General features: G+C 56.6%; 1 protein-coding gene across 1 annotated transcript in view; it reads left to right on the top strand.

Annotated features, from left to right (window-relative positions):
• The first annotated feature begins 833 nt into the window (after positions 1-833).
• CUNH20orf85 (chromosome unknown C20orf85 homolog) overlaps positions 834-19,672 on the top strand; it is an 87,748-nt gene continuing 68,909 nt past the window's right edge. The window contains 2 exon segments of the mRNA XM_036244668.1: positions 834-914; positions 13,658-13,781. Coding sequence (XP_036100561.1) covers positions 834-914; positions 13,658-13,781 — 205 coding nt within the window.

The raw sequence follows: 19,672 nt of genomic DNA, 5'->3' as shown, positions 1-19,672 counted from the left end.
CTGGCAGGGTCAGAGGGGCAGGGCTCACGGGGCAGGGCTCTCGGGCCAAGGTGAGGGGTGACTTTCTCTTGAGGACAGAGGGGACTCGTGAGGGTTTAGTCCAGGGGTGTCATGCTAGAGCTGTTAGGTGCTCAAGGTTCCAGTTGAGGGAGGAAGGAGGAAGTCTGGTGGGAAGGCTGTGGTGAGCTCCCGCACGGGTCCCCTTCCTCACCCGCTGGCGGGGTGACTGCTAATGAGGGGGTGTGCTGGGCCAGCTCCTCCTGGCTTGTGTGAGCTGATTGTTAAATATTCAGGAATTTTGTGAGCCCGCTGTTAGCTTTGCAATTGGCCGTCGAGGGAGTATTTACACCACAGCAATGGGCAAAAGAGACAGTTCAGGAGTCTCCTCCTGAACCTAGAGAGCGGGTTTCCAGCACACCACCACCTCCTAAGACCGCTGCCCCTTCTCTGGAAAAGTGCCCTTGACCAGGGGACGCTTCCTCCCTGCTACAGGGCGTCCCACAGCCCACGGCGGGCTGACAAGGGGGTTGAGGGCCTTGCCTCACACTGGAGGTAGATTCAATTCTGCGGCAGAATCCACCCCCCCCCCCAGGCTGCCCACCGGATGCGGGAGGCTGGACGCTGAGCAAGGTCACACCCTTGCCCAGCTCCTCGCCTGCCCCAGCTGCCTTCCCAGCATCCATCTCCCGAGAGCCCGCCCTCCACCGGTGAGTCTCCAGCTCAGGCTCTGCTCCCAGGGAGCCAGACGAGGAGCTCACCTCCTGTGGTGTCCCGCTCAGCATGCGGCCAGCTCACTCCAGCCACAAGCGGGGACAGGAGGACAGGAGGACGGGATGAAGAAGAACCGAAGTCAGAGCTCTGCAGACACCGGGCACAAGCTACTCCTCTGTGTTCGAGACCACGACGTGCAGCTGGTGCGCTGCAGAATCTTTAGAACACCTGCTACCTGACTTCACGGTCAGGGGCACCGACCTCTTACCCCTGAGGCTGTCCGAAATGAGAATGACAACAGCCAACACAATAGCCCAGGGTGAATGCCCTGTCTTGAACCATAAATGTAGAGGTCATATAATAGAGTTGCACCCTCTTGGTCACGTTGCATAATAAGGTTGCATCTGATCGGTTAATTCTTGGTACCAGAAATCCTTATATACAAGTATAGGCAGCTGCTTTAAAAAAAAATTTTTTTTTCTTTATTGATTTTAAAGAGAGAGGGAGAAGGAGAGATAGAAACATCGATGAGAGAGAACATCAATTGGCCACCCCCTGCACGCCCCCCACTGGGGATCGGGCCCACAACCTGGGCATGTGTCCTGACCGGGAATCGAACCAGTGACCTCTTAGTGCATGGGTCAATGCTCAACCACTGAGCCACACTGGCCGGACTGATTTTTATTTAAAAAAATATCACTTTGGAACAAAAAGGATAGGTAATTAACATGTTTATATTTTTTTTGTAAATCAATCAAAATTCTACCTGTTTTTTGTCAGATTGACAAAATACATAATTGTGCGTGTGTGTGTGTGCGCGCCGCGGAGTTCCAGGAATTGGTGTGCTCGCCGTGGGGGGAAGACTTGAAATCCACACTCCACGTCTTCACATCGATGACAAGGCTGCCGCAGCCCAGCTCCCGAGCGCTTGGAAACGAAATGCAATCCAGGTTTGAATCACAAGACTTCAGTTGTTGGGCGAGATCACTGGAATGACTGTGTCAGTCCCAAAGAATGCGTCCATTTCCCGCCGCCTCCGGGTGACCCCCAGACCGGGCCTGTGTGCTGTGGCAGGTCACCAGAGAGAGGACAGTCAAGTTTCACAGTTCCTGGCTCCCCACAGCCCCCACAGGCGGGGGGAGGTCCGTCCAGAGGTTTTAACTCCATCTGTTTTAAAGACTCTTGAGAATCACAGGTCCCCAGGGAGCTTAGATCCCCGGGTTCCTGGGAAAACGGCCTCTGTGGGGTCAACTCCGCAGAGTGGCCTGCTGCTGCCTGGAGGTCACAGCGAAGACACCCCCAGACGCCATGTGGGCACGGGCAGGTCCCCACGCCCCCCAAGCCTCCGTTTTCTCTGCAGAAGACTCAGAGCTGGGTGGCACCTCTCACATTCCATTGTTCCCGAGTCACCACGCACCGGGGGCCCCATCTGCCCTGGGCTCTAACCCGTCACTGAATGTCTTTCTGTGACTCACTTCCCGTTTTTAATAAACTGTCACGAATCTGAAAGGACCCTGGTCTCCCCATCACAAACGGAAGCTAGGGTTCCTTGTCATCCATGGAAGGTACCACACAGACACGGTACCTTGAAATGGTTGCTTTTAAATCATCATTTCTGTATTCTTCAGAGTGACTGAGAGTGATTCCTCACCAAGACAACCCACGTCCAGCGGAAGCTGGCGCCTTGGGGGCCCGGGCCTCTGTCTGTTCACAAGGAGATGAGAAATGTCGGGAGGCGCCAGGAGCCTCCTGCTGCTGACGAAGTTCCCCCGGCTCCCCCGGATGGAAAGGGGGTCACGTTGACACTGCATGAGTCAGGTCTCCGATGCCACATCCTCGCTCCACCTAAAGTCACCCGCCCTCCACCAGGGCCCCGCGCTGTGCAAAACACTGGTTTGGATCCTCCCTAAAAATCTCTAATTTTGCAAAATCATTCGGGAGCTCGAGGATGTTTCCAGAGCCTCCTCTGAGCTCACTCTGCACCCCGCTGGGTGGTGACCCCACCCAGGCCACAGGGCCAGGATCTCCAGAGGGGGCCCCGGCTGTGCCTTCGTCACACAGGTCCCCATGATCAGAGCCCGAGAAGCTCGGGTTAGGAAGCAGGACAGGTGCTGGCCAGGAGGCTGACAGAGCAGACCCAGCCTTGAGTGGGTGGCCAGAAAGTGAAGCTTCAAGAGCCTTGTCAGGCCCGGCCGGGGTGGCTCAGTGGGTGAGCGCCGACCCTGCACCAAGAGGTTGCCGGTTCGATTCCCGGTCAGGGCACATGCCCAGGTTGTGGGCCCGATCCCCCGTGGGGGGCAATCGATGTTCTCGCTCATCGATGCTTCTCTCTCTCTCTACCTTCTTCTCTCTCTAAAATCAATAAAGAAAAAGAAAGTTAAAATAAATAAATAAATAAAAATAAAAAGCTTGGTCAGGCTTTCGGTATCAGCTGAAGCACAAGTGAATAAACGATTCTCTTCAGGGGGTGGTAGAGACCGGGGTGTCCTTTCCCCACAGGCCCAGGAAACCCCCTGGTTCTGTCCTCAGGACCCACCAACAAGCATCCCGGAGAGACGTCACAGGCTGCGTTTTATCGACGTCAAGCGGGGAGCATTTGCTGCGTCCCCAGGAAGGGTGAGGCCCGCTCCAGGGTGAGAGGTTGCTGGAAGGTTTGAGGAAGAAATGGCCCCTCCAGCCGAGGAGTGAGCGCCCAGCGCCCGCGAGCAGGCTGGCCGGCGGCCTCGGCGCTGTCCCTGCGCATCCTGCAAACATCCCCCGCTGCAGCTCTGTGCTCGCCGCCGCCAACGTAAACTTGGACCTGGGCCTCCCATTCCTGCTTCCCGGCGGCCTCCCAGCCGCTCTGCTGTGTCTGCTTTACAACCAAGACGGCTCTTCTGGCCGCGCAGCCTGTGAACGCAGGGCGCTTGCAGGCCCGGTGGGCGTTCGTGGGCGGACTGGCGTTTGGGGGGAAGCATCAAGCTGGGGGCCCAGCTACAGGTCCGCTCTTGGAAACGCAGATGAACTTTGCAGCAAAGGTGAGGATGCTCACACACCCTGAGGCTGCTTTCTCTTCTCAGGGGCAAGAGGACCCTGGCCATGTCCCCTCCTCCTCAGGGGACTTGGAGGGTGGAGTGGGATAATGTCTGCAAAGCACCGAGCACAAAAAGTAACGGAAGCTGTTCTGGGCTGAGTCCTGTTTCTCCAGATCCCTGTCCACCTGGAAGCTTGGAATGCGACCTTATCTGCAAACAGGGTCTTGGCAGACGTGGCTGATAACATTGAGGTCACAGGGGAGTAGGGTGGGCCTTCAATCCAGTGACTGGTGCTTAGAAGAGTAGGGGACACAGAGACAGAGGGACAATGCTCCCTGGGATGGGGTGGGGGGCAGGGTGACGTCTCTTCCCTGCTTGTCCCCAAACCCGTGCCAACTGACATCCTCCAGAAAGTGTTTAAATATACAGGTTCCTGAAGCAGAAAGTCCTAGAGGGGAGATGCTGAGAGATCTCTGGGCAATGTCTTCCGTTCTCTGAAGGAGAGGGAGGGAGGGAGGGGGGAGGGAGGGAGAGGGAGGGAAGGAGGGAAGGAGGGGGGAGGGATGGAGGGGGCAGGGAGGGAGGGAGGGAGGGAGGGAGGGAGGGAGGGAGGGAGGGAAAAACAGGCTGTGAAAGAGAAGAGAACCTCTAGGTAAGTCGATTTCTATTTCATTATGCAAGTATCAAAGTCTGCTACAGAAATGTTCACGTAAGAGAATCTGTCGGTCCTCAGCCTTTGGTGAACAAAGACTGTCCCGGGGAGATGGTCGAAATCTGTGGGTGACTCGCTGTCCTCAGGCGATTCGGGGCAGGTGGCCTATGGGGTGCGCTTGAGAAATGTTGCCGGGCAAAGTGAGCCTGTGACCCTCCTTCCGATGAGAGGGATTCGGCAGGGGGAGGACTCTTCCCAGGGAGAGGGACTCTGGCCCAGGGCGCGGCCCCTGGGGAAAGGGCGAGCCTGTGGGAGCCTGTGAGCTCAACATCGCCCCCTTTCTGGATCTCTCCTCTTCCAGGTCAGACACTGTGCTTTGGGACAGGGCCCAGGGTCCAGTCAAAGCCGCTTCAGGCCGCTCCCAGGACTTGCTGGTCTGTTCTGTGGGAGAGGGGGGGCGCTGTGCAAAGCCCAGCCGGTTCGTGTTTAAACCAAACCAGATGTCAGAACCCAGTCAAGAGCGTGTTACAGCCCGGAGCTGCGGACACGTCTCAGGAAGACAACGGCACTGAAAGCATCACGGTGGTTGGTGGGCTGGGGCGGCAGCAAGTGTCCACAACCTTCGCTGTCGTCTCTTAAAACTGGCCAGTTCACGTCGGCCCGACCCGAGTTAGGGGTCTCTGGTGAGACGCTCGCTGCTCCTTCCTGGTCGTACACATGGACATGTGTCCCGGGGCGCGCCCTCCGTGTCCATCCTTCAGGAGCGTGGTGGCCATCGCCACTGTAAATGCACCATGGTCATTCCGTGCGGTTGCTAAACGAGCAGGTCACCTGGGTGGGTCTTTTCAGCTGAGAAACGTCGGAGCGTAGCTACGAGGTCGGGGAGCCCGGGCACACCGTAGGTGCATTCCCGTCAGATGACGGATGACGGGAGAGGCACCTCCTGCTGCGACGCGGGCGAACCGTGAAGCTGTCGTGCTAAGTGACAGGACAAACACTGCATGACTGCACTTACCCGAGGGACCCAGGGGAGTCCGGTCCCCAGACTCAGAGAAGAGAGTGGTGGCCGCCGGGGGCTGGGGTCGGGGGCTGGGGTCGGGGGCTGAGGGTTAGCGGCTTTGAGCTCAGGAGAAGGACAAGGTTCTGCAGGAGACGGTGTGCTGACCACACAGCAGTGTGTGTACGCAACGCCACTGAACCCCACACGTAAAAAGGTAAAACTGACGTCATGCATATTTTTCCGTGATCGGAAAAGAAAGAATTTCTCCAAAGGGCATTTTGGAATCTGTAAGCATGAGTCCTGGGAGTTAGCAGTGGAGATCAATTTACCCAAAGCTTCCGACAGCTGAGAAGTTTCCGCTACCATGTCTGGAACCCCCAATCACTAAAAGTGGGGGTCCCGAGTTTCTCACCCTATCTCAGCTCCCCACCCTCACCATGCCCATTGCCACCCCACTAACGCTGCCCCTCCGGTCGCGGGGACCGCAGCCGGAACAGGGCCTTCAGGGGCCACGGTCCCCGCACCCCGGGCACAGCCCTCGCCGACCCACCGCTCAGGGGACCCGTTCTGTTCCACCCACGGGGAGAAAATGATCTGACTGTTTCCATTTCTACTTTTTAAAAGGGCTTTTAGCCTAAACTGAAGCCAAGAGGCCCAGGTAAATATTTGCTTTGCTTCTCTGTGGCCCAGGGGACCCGGCCTGGGGCCCGATGAAAGAGGCAGAACAGGAACTGGTGCGCCCAGGAAAACTGGGCAGATGTTCCGCCAGCTCTTCCCGCCCCAGGTGGTCACCTCCCTGGGGTCACACCGTACGGGAGGTGGGCCCCCTGTGATGGGAAACGCTCCCAGGGGTCCGTTTCTTTGTGTGGGTAAGAAAGGGGGAAGATGGTCTGTTCTGTGGAGAAGGAAGAACCGGGCTCGGAGCTGGAGGACACAGACCGGGGCCAGTGGACGCTGGGACGGGTTAGGGGCGGGATGGCTGTCAAGGTGGGGACGGGTGGGAGGGGCCGGCCAGGACCGGTGTGACAGCGTGGACCCTGGCTCTGGAACCCGGTGGCCTCACGCACCCCGGACACTGCCGTCGGCTGCCTTGTCACCTACGACAGGTGACTTAGCTCTCCGTGCCTCCGTGTGCTGAAGGACGAAATGCCGCTAAAACTAGAACCTGGGGTGTCGGGTCGCGGGGAGATGAAATCAGTCGATACGCGTGAATTCGGGAGCTGTCCTCACCCGTGGCGACGGGTGTTTCCCGTGGTCCTTATTGTCACCACTGCTTCATGGGGACACACCCAGGAAGACCTGTGTCCTCGTTCTCCCCCAGCCCACAGCGGGCCACACTCTTCCGGAGCTGGACAAACCACTCACACGTCACACGTCACGGCAGCAGCTGGATCGGGACCCCCGCACACCGGCAGCCCTAGCCTCCTCTGGCCGCCTCCACCGAGACGCGGCCTCCCGTCCGTCCGGGGGCGCTAGCCCCTCCCACTCCGCCTGCTGCAGAGAAACAGGTCGAAGTTTGCGCTTGCAGCTTCTCCGTAAATTACCGCCTGGTCTGATTTATAATTCATAGTACAATATTTATTTCTAACAGGAAATTAATTTTGGAAACTCAGTGGGTGATTAAATTAAATTGTGAAACCATTCCACTAGCTTGGGGGGCGGGGCGTGGGTAACTGGTGATTATATTTGCAGATAAACTGGGAAGCGTCTGCGTTCAGAAAACCGGAGACAGAGGCAGGGGTGCACTCGGCCCGGCTCGGGGGAGAGCATCAGCTTGTCACGTGTCCGTCACAGGGGGCCGCACAGTTCCTCGTGCCCTCCCCACTGAGTGCGTCATCCACAGGAAGAAAAGTATAGGCTGGAGTGACCCGCATCTGAATCGGCCAAATGTCTCCCCTCCGCCATAAACCTGGTCAGGATGGACCGCGGAGAAGGCTCTGCATGGTGTTAAGACAGTGGGGGTCTGTGGCTCATTTTATGTGTCAGCTCGACTAGGCTAAGATGCCCCAGTAGCTGGTAATACCTTGTTTCTGGGTCACTTCCTAAAGCGCTTGACCAAAATCCTGGTCCTGGGGCCTGGCTCAGGCAGCTGTGAGCTCCAGATGCAAAAACCCAAGACATTTATACCAGATTTGTCTCCACACACATGCACACGCACACATGCACACGCACACATGCACACATGCATGTACACAGCACAGCATCCAGCACAGTGCCTGGCCCATGACAGGCACTTGGGACATTCTCCACACAGACGAATGGCCTTCCTCCACCCAGAACTTTCCTCACAGCTCCAGCAGTTTGGGACATCAAAGTCCAGGCAGGTGCCCTGGGGGGGGGGGGGCTGGGGTCATTCTGGGAGCCTCTCTGCTGGCAGGAAGGGGCAAGGAGCCCCTTGTCTTCCACTGTGCCCCTCCCAGCAGGCCAGCCAGCCCCAGCCGGGCCTCCCACCACCAGCTCTCTCTGGGCCCTGCCCCAGCCCATCTGTTCAGCATGTGTGATCATTGTCAAACTGTTTGAATAAATTGTCACTCCGATTAAAATGTTTATGTCTGCAGGATGACTCGTTGCTGTTAAATTGTACCTAAACAGTCTCACATTTGCTGTAGATGGTTGACATTTGTGTCTGGTCGCCCCACTGACGGCCATCCTGAGGTCTGCACCCACGCAGAAGCTCCTGTTCCCTCGCTCACACCCTGCGGCCACTCAGGGCTTGTGCCCAAGTGGGGGGAGAGAGAACAATACGGAGGGTTCACCCACCCTGCTCTTGACTAACTTCGTAGACACACACACACACACACACACACACACACACACACGTGTGCGCGCTTTGTTTCCTGAGATCAAATTTACATGGTAAGACTCTTCGTGCCTTCTCGCAGCTGGTCAGAGTTCACATCTGCAAGTGGTGTGCAGACAAAGGACGTGGAGCCATGCACAGGGGTCCAGGTGTCGCTGCTTAGAGCATCAGTGCTTCTGTAGGGCCCAGAACTTCCTGCATGAGTGGGTGGTTGGAGGGGTGGGTGGGTGGGTGGTTGGAGGGGTGGATGGGTGGGTGGGTGGGTGGAGGGGTGAATGGGTGGGGGTTGGAGGGGTGGTTGGAGGGGTGGAGGGGTGGGTGGTTGGAGGGGTGGAGGGGTGGGTGGTTGGAGGGGTGGGTGGGTGGTGGTTGGAGGGGTAGATGGGTGGTGGTTGGAGGGGTGGATGGGTGGATGGGTGGGTGGATGGGTGGGTGGAGGGGTGGGTGGATGGATGGATGAGTGAGCTAATATAATAACAATACCATCCAGTGAATGTCTGCTGGTGTACATGTAACATTTACACCATTATTTTCCATTATAACTGTATTAGTCCTCTATTGCTGTATAACATATTACCACGAACTTAGTGACTTAAAACAGCGCACACCAGTTAGCCCACAGCTCCCGTGGGTCAGGAGTGTGGGCATGGCTAAGCCGGGTCCTCCACACAGGGGCTCAAACTCCTGCAGTCAAGGTGTCGGCTGGCTGCCTTCTCATCTGGAAGCTGGACTGGGGATGTGCCGGATTCCAGGGTCGTCGTCCTGGTTGTCGGCGGCTTCATTCCCATGCTGGTGGGAGACCAGGCCCCCACTGGGTACTGGCTGCCAGCTAGAGGCGCCCTCAGGTCCTTGCCGCCGCCGGACTCCATGGACCACTCGTGACAGCAGGAGTCTCCCCAGTCTGCTTCCACGGCGTCCTACATAACGTCACCTAATCAACGGGGTGACACCCCCTCACCTTTTGCCATATTCTGTTGACAAGAAGCAAGTCACAGGTTCTGCCCAAACTCAAGGGGAGAGGTTTACTTATGGGCATGACTCTGGCGATCCCCTGAGGGTATTTCTGCCCCAATTCATTTGTCTTACAGACGGTTCCCGAGGGCCCGCCAGGTGCCTGGCCTGCTCCAGGTACTGGGGATCTAACTGATGGGTAACCCAGACTGGTCTCTGCCCTCGGGTCCCTGTCACCATCCAGTGAGACATCTCAAACAGAGACAGTAATCCCAGCTGTCATTGGTACTGTGACAAAAAAAACAGGGGCTGCACCATGACTCACCCCAGGCAGCCCCCACGTCCTCTGTCTCCTCCTAGGCCCTCGTGCCCCAGGAGGCCAGGGACAGCCCCTCAATGGCCTCACCTGTCACATGGGGCCACTTACAGGTCTTCCTGCGGGCGGCTGAGCGAGAAACGGGACATTGTGAGTGTGAAGGTCAGTACAGCATCTGGCTTTTAAAGAGCCACCAGGTAGATGGCTGAGGGTGATGTCCACACCCACCATCGCCCTCAGCACCAGGGTCTCTCAGCCTCCATGCCACCAACACCCGGGGCTGGGTTCCTCCCTGCAAAGGGGGACATCCTGGCATTGCAGGGTGCTCAGCAGCATCCTTGGTCTCTACCCCCTCGATGCTACAAGCAAGCTCCCCAGACCCCCACTGAGTCTTGACCCAAAAGTGTCTCCAGACACTGCCAAATGTCCCCTGGGGGGCAGGCCTGTCTGATGGAGGTGCACGAGTCCACACGAGACAGGCAAGACCCGCGGCAGGGAGAGGAAGCTCAGCCCGTCCTCAGGTCTGGTAGGAGTCCTGAGAGGAGGAAGCGAGAGCATTCCAGGCCGCGCGCCCAGCACCAGGCCTGCGCGGCTGGACCGGGTTTGCCACCACGCACGTGCTCGGTCGTCCCCGGCGGCGGGGTAGGCAGCCCTGTGACCAGTGCTCATCCCCGCTTCCGCCTGACCCTTCCTCCCTCCTTCTGGTGTCCACCTCCCTTTCTCCCTTCCCCTCCTCCGCCACCGCTGCAGAGTGCGCACGAACCTCTCTCCCTGGGGCTTCCCCAGTCACTTGCTCCCCAGGGACCCGCAACTCAGAAAGGCACCTCACTCCAAGGAGTTTTTGCACAAATGCCACACTGGCCCCCTGGCAGCCAGAGGCCCTTTTCGGTCCCCTCTCCTCCAGGACTGAAGCCAGTCCCCTTGGCCACGTCACAAGGGAACATGGAGAGCCCGACCCCGCGCCCCTGGCCCCCACGGAGCGCAAGGAAAGCCCTCCACCGCCTCCCTGCCTCCTTCAGCTGCAGTAACACGGGGCACCTGCCCTCCGCATGCAGGCCCTCCCTGACCTCCCGGGGATCCAAACCCCAGCCTGACGGTGTGACGTCAGCAGCCTCAGGACTCACCCTGAGCATGTCTCTGCCCTGCCCTGCTCCGCAGGGGACGCCTTTGAATTTCTGTTTACTCTGCTCCCCAGCCAGCATCAGGCCACAGGTGCTGGCTCCTGCCCGGGCTATGAACCTTGCCAACCCACAGCTTGTCCGCCCCAAGTTCAAGGGCCTGTCCCCTGCCTGCTTTGACACCCTTGTGGCCATTCCCGGGAGCTGCCCCCGAGCTCAAGCCTCCCCGCATCCACCCTCTCGGGTCCCCACCATAAAGGCAGGAGACATGCTCACGGGGGCCAGACACGCAGTGGCCTGGACAAAACAGAGCTCAGTGATGGAAAGCAAGAGTCCCCCTCGTCCCTGCTCCCCACATCCATGTGTCTCCGAATTTGTTAACGAATAGATTCTGAATGTGACCCAGGTCCAACACATACCATTTCTCACCCAGACTATGGAACCGTCTCTTCCTGGGCTCGCTGGGCTCCCGGGGCCTGCCTGGCCCTCTAGTCTGTCCTCTCAGTAGCCAGGGGGGTCCCCTGGAGATGTGAGTGAAGTCCTGTCACTCATCTTCTCGTGATCCTCCCAGGAGCCCACATCTTGTGAAGTCCTGGCCAGGGGTCCCCGCGTCAGCCGCCTCTGCACTTGCTCCCCCAGCTCCCCCTGCTCCACCCACCTGCCTCCTTGCCAGTCCTCAGAGGACAGCTCCAGTCCTGCCTCAGGACCTTGGCACAGGCTGTTTCCTCTGCTTGAACTAGGCTCCTTGCTAATCCAGTGGGTCACTCTTTTACTTTCTTTAGATCTGTACACAGACATGGCCTTCTTTTGGAGACTCGCTAACCACGCACCCCACCGCCGGGCCATCTCCCCCTCCCTCCTGTATTCTCCTCCATCACGTTATCGCCACCTGGCATCTGGAGGGTCCGGCAGCTGCACAGAAGCTCCCTCCTTGGAAACAGCTCCAGCTCAGAGTTCCCCTTGCCTGGCCCAGCTCTGAGCCACAGGGTCTCTTTTCAATGTAAAGCTCCGTGTGACCGGAAACTAGTCCCAGTCCCTGCCACTGAAGATCAGGGTCACCGTGGGCCAGCCTCCACGCTGTGTCTGAAAACGCTGACCACTGGGTCCTCAAGACAGCCCTGGGAGATCAGGAGATTATTACCCTCATTTCCTGCATAGGGATGTCATCTCTCAAAAGCGGGGACTCTAATCCACAGCGGTGGAATGGCTCCCTGCACCTCAGTATTTTCACACACACACACACACTCACACACATGCACACACGTCCACGTGCTGTCCACCCACCTCAGAGTGGGGAGGTGGCGCTGATCACAAGAAACGCCCCCTCGGTCAGGCCAACCTGGGGCCCCCGGGCTACAGCGGGCTCTGGCCCGGGTCTTCCTAGGACAGGGAGACTTGGTGGGGATGCTGGGGGTCGGGGCACCGATGGAGGCCTTGTTTGGGACAAGGGATAGGGAGCTTAGATGTGACACCACAACCTCCTGAGCCCTTCACCCCAGCAGCTTTAAACCAACACCTCTCCAAGCTCCTGGACCCCAAGACTGTCCACGCCTCCTGGGAATTTCTCCAGGGCTGAGACGAGAGCGCTGGGCCATTCAGAGCAGCATGGGGCTGGTCTCCAGGGACATCAGAGGTCGTGTGCGAAAGGAGGAAGCCAGCCGGCAAATCAAAGCTGTATCGACCGTCCTCACGGGCTCTGAAGACCAGGCAGCGAGATTCGGCTTTGCAGCGTTGGCCCCCTGTCCGTGCGGGCGCATGCCTGTGTGTATTCGTGGGGCAGGGGGACCTCAGGAAAGATGTGCAGGTTTTCACTCTTTAAAATCGTAGTGGAGACTGTCTGGGCTTTTCTGGGGATGCACGGCTGATAAGAGGGTGCCTCAGTGAGCAGCGGCCATGCACAGTGCTGAGCCGAGCTTGGAATCTTAGTTCATTCATGACGGCCCACAGCTCCGCTGAGCATGGCGGCGACAAGGCCCCATTCTATGCGTCCGGAACAGGCTCAGAAAGGCTGAGTAACTTGGTTGAGATGGCAGACACAGCCCGGCCGGTGTGGCTCAGTGGTTGAGTGTCGACCCTGCACCAAGAGGCTGCAGGTTCGATTCCTGGTCAAGGCACATGCCCTGGTTGTGGGCCAAATCCCCAGTGGGGGGCATGCCCGAGGCGGCCAATCAATGCTCTCTCTCATCAATGTTTCTCTCTCTCTCTCTCTCTCTCTCTCTCTCTCTCTCTAACATCAATAAAAAGAAAACAAAAGTTTAAAAAAAAAAAGAGAGAGAGATGGCAGACCCAGGGAGCTGTGCTGCACACTCTCTGCCAATCTCCGACGTGGGGTGTGCAGCCTCGTCATCAGCCTAAGAAGGGGGGTGTGGTCTCCCCGAGTGTGAGGCGTGCACTACCCCCGGCCTGGGAAGGTTTACGGGGCGCACAGACAGGGCATGTCCTCCCGCAGAGTAAGGAAGTCTACCCCTCCAGGTCCCTCCCCTTCAGGAGAAACCCATGGGGGTCAGCTTGTCTTCACCCCCTTCTGATCCCGGAGTAACGACATCACAACAAAAGGACCCTTGTGTTCACCCGCAGACAACCGTCTCCAGCCAGACATTCACATCAACTCTGTGTCTTCTTTGTCCTTATTTTCCCCGGTCCTAGCCATCTGTGGCACATGAAACTACTGGTCTCCCCCAATGCTGTAATTACACACGTTTCCGCTTTAAATGCGTTTCTTTGACTTAAGAAAGTCAAGTGCCTTAATTTAGGAAATCTAGGAAATAAATCATAGTTGTACAATAATAATTGAGGTTGAGTCAAAGCGATACAAGCCCAGATTCTGCAATAATGAACAAGAAGGCTGCCAAGGCAGGGAGGAAACTCAAGCAGCCCTCAAGGACTTCATGAGGTTTCTGTCTGGACAGCACTGAGGTCCGAGGCCAGTCCATTCTGAGGGCTGCCCCGTGCAGGACACTGAGCAGCATCCCTGGCCTCCACCACCCGATGCCAGGAGCACCCCCCGACACCTGGCCCCAGGTGAGAACTGGTGATCTGGTTGTAGGTGGGACCCTGGGGAGGCCTTGGACATCCTCTCTGGCTGTCACCCTCAGAAGAACACAGTAGTGTTCAAGCTGGGATACAAGCTGGGAAGTCTGGACTGGAGAAGGAAGGACAATGGCCACATCGCCCACCAGCATCTCCGTCTCAGCACTGTGCACGTCACGAGCCCTTGCGGTAGGAGATGGGGACTCAGAGCTATTTAGGGTCCCTCCATCTCGTCTTCATGGGTTTCTATGGCTGAGTTCCCAGGGGGACGGCAACAGAGCAGTGAACACCCTTGCTGTGTGCATGCGGGAGCTGTTCATCCACAGTTCATTTGTGCATGCTGAGCCGCAGGCAGTGTGTGTGTGTGTGCATGTGTGTGCATGTGTGTATGTGTGTGTACATGTGTGCGTGTGTGTGTGGGGGGGGGTGAGTGTGTGAAGATGATGGGGCTGAGGAGAAACTAGGGGAACAAGACAAAGGAAAGACCTTCACAACGCCGGAGGAGAAACAGGAATAAAGACCTAAGATCGAATGGAAGGATGGAGGCGTGCGGATTGTTTTATCAGCTGGGAACTTTTAACAAAGTGCCAAAAATGTTCCTTGAAGCAGAGAAGCAGAGAAGTCTATCCCCACTTTGGCTGCAAGGCAGAGTCGCCTGGGGGAGCGTTCAAGGGACACCCCTGCAGCCCGGAGGGGGCACCAGCATTCTCCAAGCCCCGCCCCCATTCTGCCATCTAGCCAGAAGTCAGGGCCGTTTTTCAGAAGCTCCAACACCTTCCAGGTGAGCCTTGGGTCCTGTCTCCATTTTATTTTGCAATTACCTTTCTTTGCTGTGTGACGCTTCTCTCTCTTTCCCTGTGCTGTTTTGTTTTTTTGTCCTTTTTAACGTTTCTGGCTGACAGGGACCATTTTGGGGGCCGCGCCAAAGCTCCCCAAAGCCGCTTTTGCAGACGCTGAAACAGGAAGCCAGATGTGCCAGGAGCCCAGCTCACCCAGACACAGATGCTCTCCTACCTTCCCTTCGGCTTGCTTGTGCAAATACAGCGACACCCCGCACCCCAGACCCTGAGTGAGACCTTGGCTGTCTGGGCGCTGCTACATCCTGTGTCTAGCTCAGCGTCTGGACACAGTCCGCTTTTAGCAACTATTTATGGAAAAGAATATGTAAATAAAAGGATGCTGGCACTGTGAAGGACCTCGTTGTCCCCACACTGTTCCCCACGAGGTCCTCAAGGCGGCACTCTGTAAGACTGTCATCTGCTTGCATCCAGGGACCTCAGACACGGGGGGCAGCCGGGTGCAGTAGGGGACAGCCATCTGATGCCTCCTGTTACCTTCACTCTTGACAGTCAGGCCCGTCTCCCACATGGGACTCCCAGGGGCGCAGGCCGGGCCTCGAGCAGGACGGCTGCACGCAGCCCAGGACGCATGCCGCAGGGAGAAGTCCCGTCAGAGTCATGGAGCCCAGGGTCCACAGAGAGGAAGCCTCTTTACAGGTCGAGCCCCGGGGGCCCTAGTCCCAGCCCTGGGACGGGGAGGCAGGCGAGACGCCAGGAAAACAGAGCCTGTCGTCCTAGAGTGTTAGTTCCGACAGAGACCTGCCTGGGGAACGCAGCTGTCTGCTAGTAGGTCACAGACAGGTGCTGGAGAAGGCACAGAACGAACGAGGTCGAAGTGAGGCACGGGGAGGAGGGGCTGTGTGCAGGTGTGGGTGCAAAGTCTCCGAATCCGCTCGGCTCTCCCCGGATAACGCACAGGTCCCCCACCTCCTCCCCAGCCGTCCCCATCGCCCCTCCTGACATCCTGTGAGTATCCGTGGTCCCCTGTGCTCCCTGGGTGGATGCCCAAGTCTCCAGCGTGGCTCGTGGGACCCTCTTCCCCACCCTCCCCGGCCCCCCTGCCATCCCATCCCACACTCAGGCACCCAGACCTCCCACACATGTCTCGTCCCCTCCCCCCTTTTTTTAAACTCCAAGCCATTTTTTCCTTCTGACTCTAAAAGGAGTTGGGACATTTTCATGGGCCCCTAAATGTTTTGGGATCCCTAAGCACTGTGCCTAAAGGAGAAGTCGGCCCTGCCCCGGGGGCCTTGCTGAGGTGTCGGGTTAGGGTTCCTCAATCTGGCCACGCTGTAGACGACTGTTTGCGCAGTCGACAGGCGACACCCCGGGCCGCCAGCTCCGTCCATCACAGCCTCCATGAACCAAACACAATCAGCCACGTGGGAGATGCCGGAGAAGGACGCCAGCCAGCCCGTGCTGGACAGTCTGCCGTGGCTAAATGAGCGTGAACGCGGCCATCTGCCTGGAGAGAGAGATCACCCTCCCCGTGAGAGCACAAGGAGTCGCTGGGACTGCAGGAACCGCAGACAGTCTGCAGCCGCTCGAGGCCCTGAAGCTGGGTTAGAGGCCGTATCGCTCAGCAGGAGCGTGAGGGGCGGTTTAGCTCAGCGTCTGCTTTGCCCACGTCGCCCGCTACAAAGACTGCAGCCCAGCCAGCGCCGTGGTGGACACTGGGGTGCGATCCGGTATTTCCTTCCGCTTTTTAGGGCTCCCTTCGAAAGCATCTTGATGGAAGAAGCAATAAAAAATAATTAACAGCGTTTACAAAAAGAGTGTTCTTTCATTTTAAAAAGTGGTCTGCCTGTCATTTATAATTATGGCTAAGAAATAAAAAATAAAATAAAACATGGAGAAAGAAATACATATTTTGATATACCTGTGTATATATCATAGTGACATACATACAATAGCAATATATCTTACATACATATGTATACATGTGTGTCTATATACATACATATTTCTAGATCAATAGATGATACATATCTATTCATATCAACATATACATCAATTGTATGTACATATACAAAATATGCATATACATTTATAAGCTATCCATATTTGATATGCATGATACAACGGTACAAACAAGTTGTACGAGACCGACTTGGAAGGGAGGCGGGCTGCCGTAACCCCGTTGCTGGTGTTAATTGCCATGGTGATTGTCGCTGTGATCACTGCTGTCTGGATGCTGCTTTGCTGGTCACATGGTGATTTTACCACGTTGCTTTATTGTCATTGTTACATATTGGTAAGAACACTGAAGGTCGGTGGCTTCTGTCTTGTTGGAGGTCACCCAGCTGGACTTGAACTTGGGTTTCCTGACTCCAAATACCACGATATTTCTATCAGCTCGGTTGCCCCCCTACACGCACACGCAGTGGCACACACAGTTCTACAAACCCAAACTTGTCCCGGGGAGAGGGCTGCTTTAATTGTTCCGTTTTCCTTTCCCCTTGCGTGGAACTTAACTCATGGTTTAAACAGGGAATAAATCCAACGTGCAGAATTAGTGCGACGTCTTCCGGGTGCTGGACCTGCTTTCTGGCTGATTGATAAATGCCACAGTCGTTGAAGTTAAGTCGTGACGGATGTAGCCCAGGGAAGAAGCGGCACGTCTGGTGAGCCAGCTGACCGGCGAGAGAGCCCCTCGGCGTCCCTGAGCTGCCTGGGGCCCTGAGAGCCGAGGGGAGTCACGAAGGCCAGACTGCGGGGTTAGACTACTGTCTCCCCTGACATTCTGTGCGGCCGCGGTGAAGTGGCTTCACTTTCCTGAGTCTGGGTTTTTCTTCTGTGATGTGGAATAACAACAGTCCCCAGATCACCGATACAAAACAATTCCTGTATCCAGCACAGTGCCCGGAGCGCAGTGAGACTCATGGGAAGTGATGGTGAAGTTATTTAAGGCAAACGCTGCAAGGTTCCTGGTCAATATCCACTCTGCTGCTTCTTCACTGACAGAATCTCAACCTCACTTAGGCAGTAATGGGCCCATTAAACACATTTACTTTCCCAGCTCTCCTTGCAGCTAGAAATGACCCAGTTCTGGACAACGAGAAGTCAGAAGCAATCCTTAGGCAGGGTTTGCCACCTGAATATAAAAGCAATCAAGGGATTTTGGCATTTGCCCTCTTCCCCACCTTCCCTTCTTTGTCCCTGGACTAGGGATGCAATGTCTGGAGACAACGCAGCCATTTTGTCTTGTGAGGATTGAAAGCACACTGTAAGGAGAGGTGAGAAAGAGGGCGGCTGGATCCTTTAGCATGATGGACCCTCTTCTGGCTTCATGTTATAAGGGGCAATGGGGCAGAGACGAAATAAAGCCCTATTCTGTTCAGCTGCCATTAAGTCTGTTAGATTACAACCTAACACAGTCCTCATCAGCCCACCATTATTGCAACAGATTGTTTGACCACCTCTGGTGCTCACTCGGGGCTCCACCTGGATCCTTGGTACGCATTTCAACTGAGCAGCTTGAAGGAAACTCAACCTGGTAAATAGAATTAATTGCCAAGGTTTTTAAAAAAGGAATAAGAAAAAAAAAACAAACTCTGACTTTCCTACCCACCAATACAAGCTAACATTTTGAGTCATTGCCTTTCACCTTCCTCTCCGCATACACGGTTAAACAGAAACGGAACTTGGAACGCTGATGTGCACTGTTTGTCGCGTTGCTACTTCTCATGCATCTAATGCTAAGACCTCTTTTTGTATCGTTAAACTGGCTCCTACAATAAGAATAACAAATCCCGTCATGAGATGACCTGAGCCTTTGCTTGCTTCAGTGTTGCCTACGCAGAACCGGGACTTTGCGGGTCTTTGCGGCACTCGCTCAAGCAGACACACAGCCTGCGGACACAGGAACGGATCTTTCCTGCTCGAAGGCGCAGGAGGAAACGACGTCGGAGCCGCCGGCGGCCACTGTTCTCAGGGCAACTCCCTTGGATGGCCCGCAGGACACGTGGGGCCATCTCGCCTCCAATTATACCCTCTCCCAGCCGCGCTGTGAAAAATGCATGCCGCGTGCTCAGCGAGCGCACACTTCTGCACGATGACGAGAGGCGTGAGGCTTGAATTCTGCAGTTCTGCCCCGCAGCCCCCAAACGCAGCCTCTGAGCTGGCGCTGCGCCCCCTTCCTTTCTGCCTCCATCTCCCCGTCGGTCCTGGTCCAGAGAGTGCGGGAAGTCCCGTCTTGGGAGGCGCAGTGAGTCAGAAATGACTTGTGAACGTGAATCCAACACCAATAACGTGCTGATAGCAATACCAATACTCTGTCGCTCACTTAATGAAAATCACACGAGGAATGACTCAGAGAACCCCTAAGTCAAGGCCACTGAGGCCAGGCTGGCCGGGGCGGTCCTATCCCTCCCCTGCCCCGCCCCCACCACACCCCAGCCCCCAGCTACAGCTAACAACCCACATGTCCTGAGGTGGATGCAGTGTTGCCAGATTTTTAAAGAGAGATTAGAGACATGGAGTTTTATCTAAACTCTTCCCATTTTTACATACTGGTCGCTTCTTAAAAACGCTATGAGGGCCCATCTAGCACACGGCTCGGGCTGGGGCTGGCCGGCCGCAGCCTCGAGGTTGCCTCCCTGCCTCGTCAGGAAACGAACAAGTGGCGGAGGAGCCGCTGCCCGAGGGGTATGGCGTCCGGTAATAGCCTTGTTGCCTAACCTGGTTTTGCCAGACACCTGTGCTTTAGGCACAAATGAGACAAATTAAGGGCATTCTCCCCGGAACCAGTGCATTTTTCCCCCATTGAGGCGCCGAGCGGGGAGGCCCTGCAGACCCGGGAGGTGCGGAGAACCCCGACCGCATCTGTCCTAACCGGCTTCGCTGCCCTGGCGAGGGGCTGCGAGGGCTCCTCCTGCGCCAGCCCCGCGTGGCAGCCGCAGCCTGGGGGGCTTTGGAGCTCCGTGTTTTGTCCCCCGACCGGCCATCCAAGCCCCCACACCCAGCCCTCGACGTCCAGCAGAAACACAAGAAACACCCAGGAGCCGGCTGGTGCCCCTCTACTGGGTGAAGCACGGTGACACATTCCCGGTTCCCCGGTAGACACGAACCCTGACTGATCCCCGGGAGGGGGGTGCTCGGTTTGGATCCCAGGCCTTTACCGAGTTGTCGGGTGTGTGTTTAATTACTCAGGCTTTAGCCCAGACAGGGTGACCAACTCCTCCCAGTCTGCCAGGACCAAGAGTCTCCATCCCCAGAAGCCTCTCTGTCCTGGGCAAAGCA

Source organism: Molossus molossus, unplaced genomic scaffold, assembly GCF_014108415.1.
Source record: "Molossus molossus isolate mMolMol1 unplaced genomic scaffold, mMolMol1.p scaffold_m16_p_6, whole genome shotgun sequence".
Classification (NCBI taxonomy): domain Eukaryota; kingdom Metazoa; phylum Chordata; class Mammalia; order Chiroptera; family Molossidae; genus Molossus; species Molossus molossus.
The sequence above is the reverse complement of the archived record's forward strand: the minus strand, read 5'-3'. Positions and strand labels throughout refer to the sequence as shown.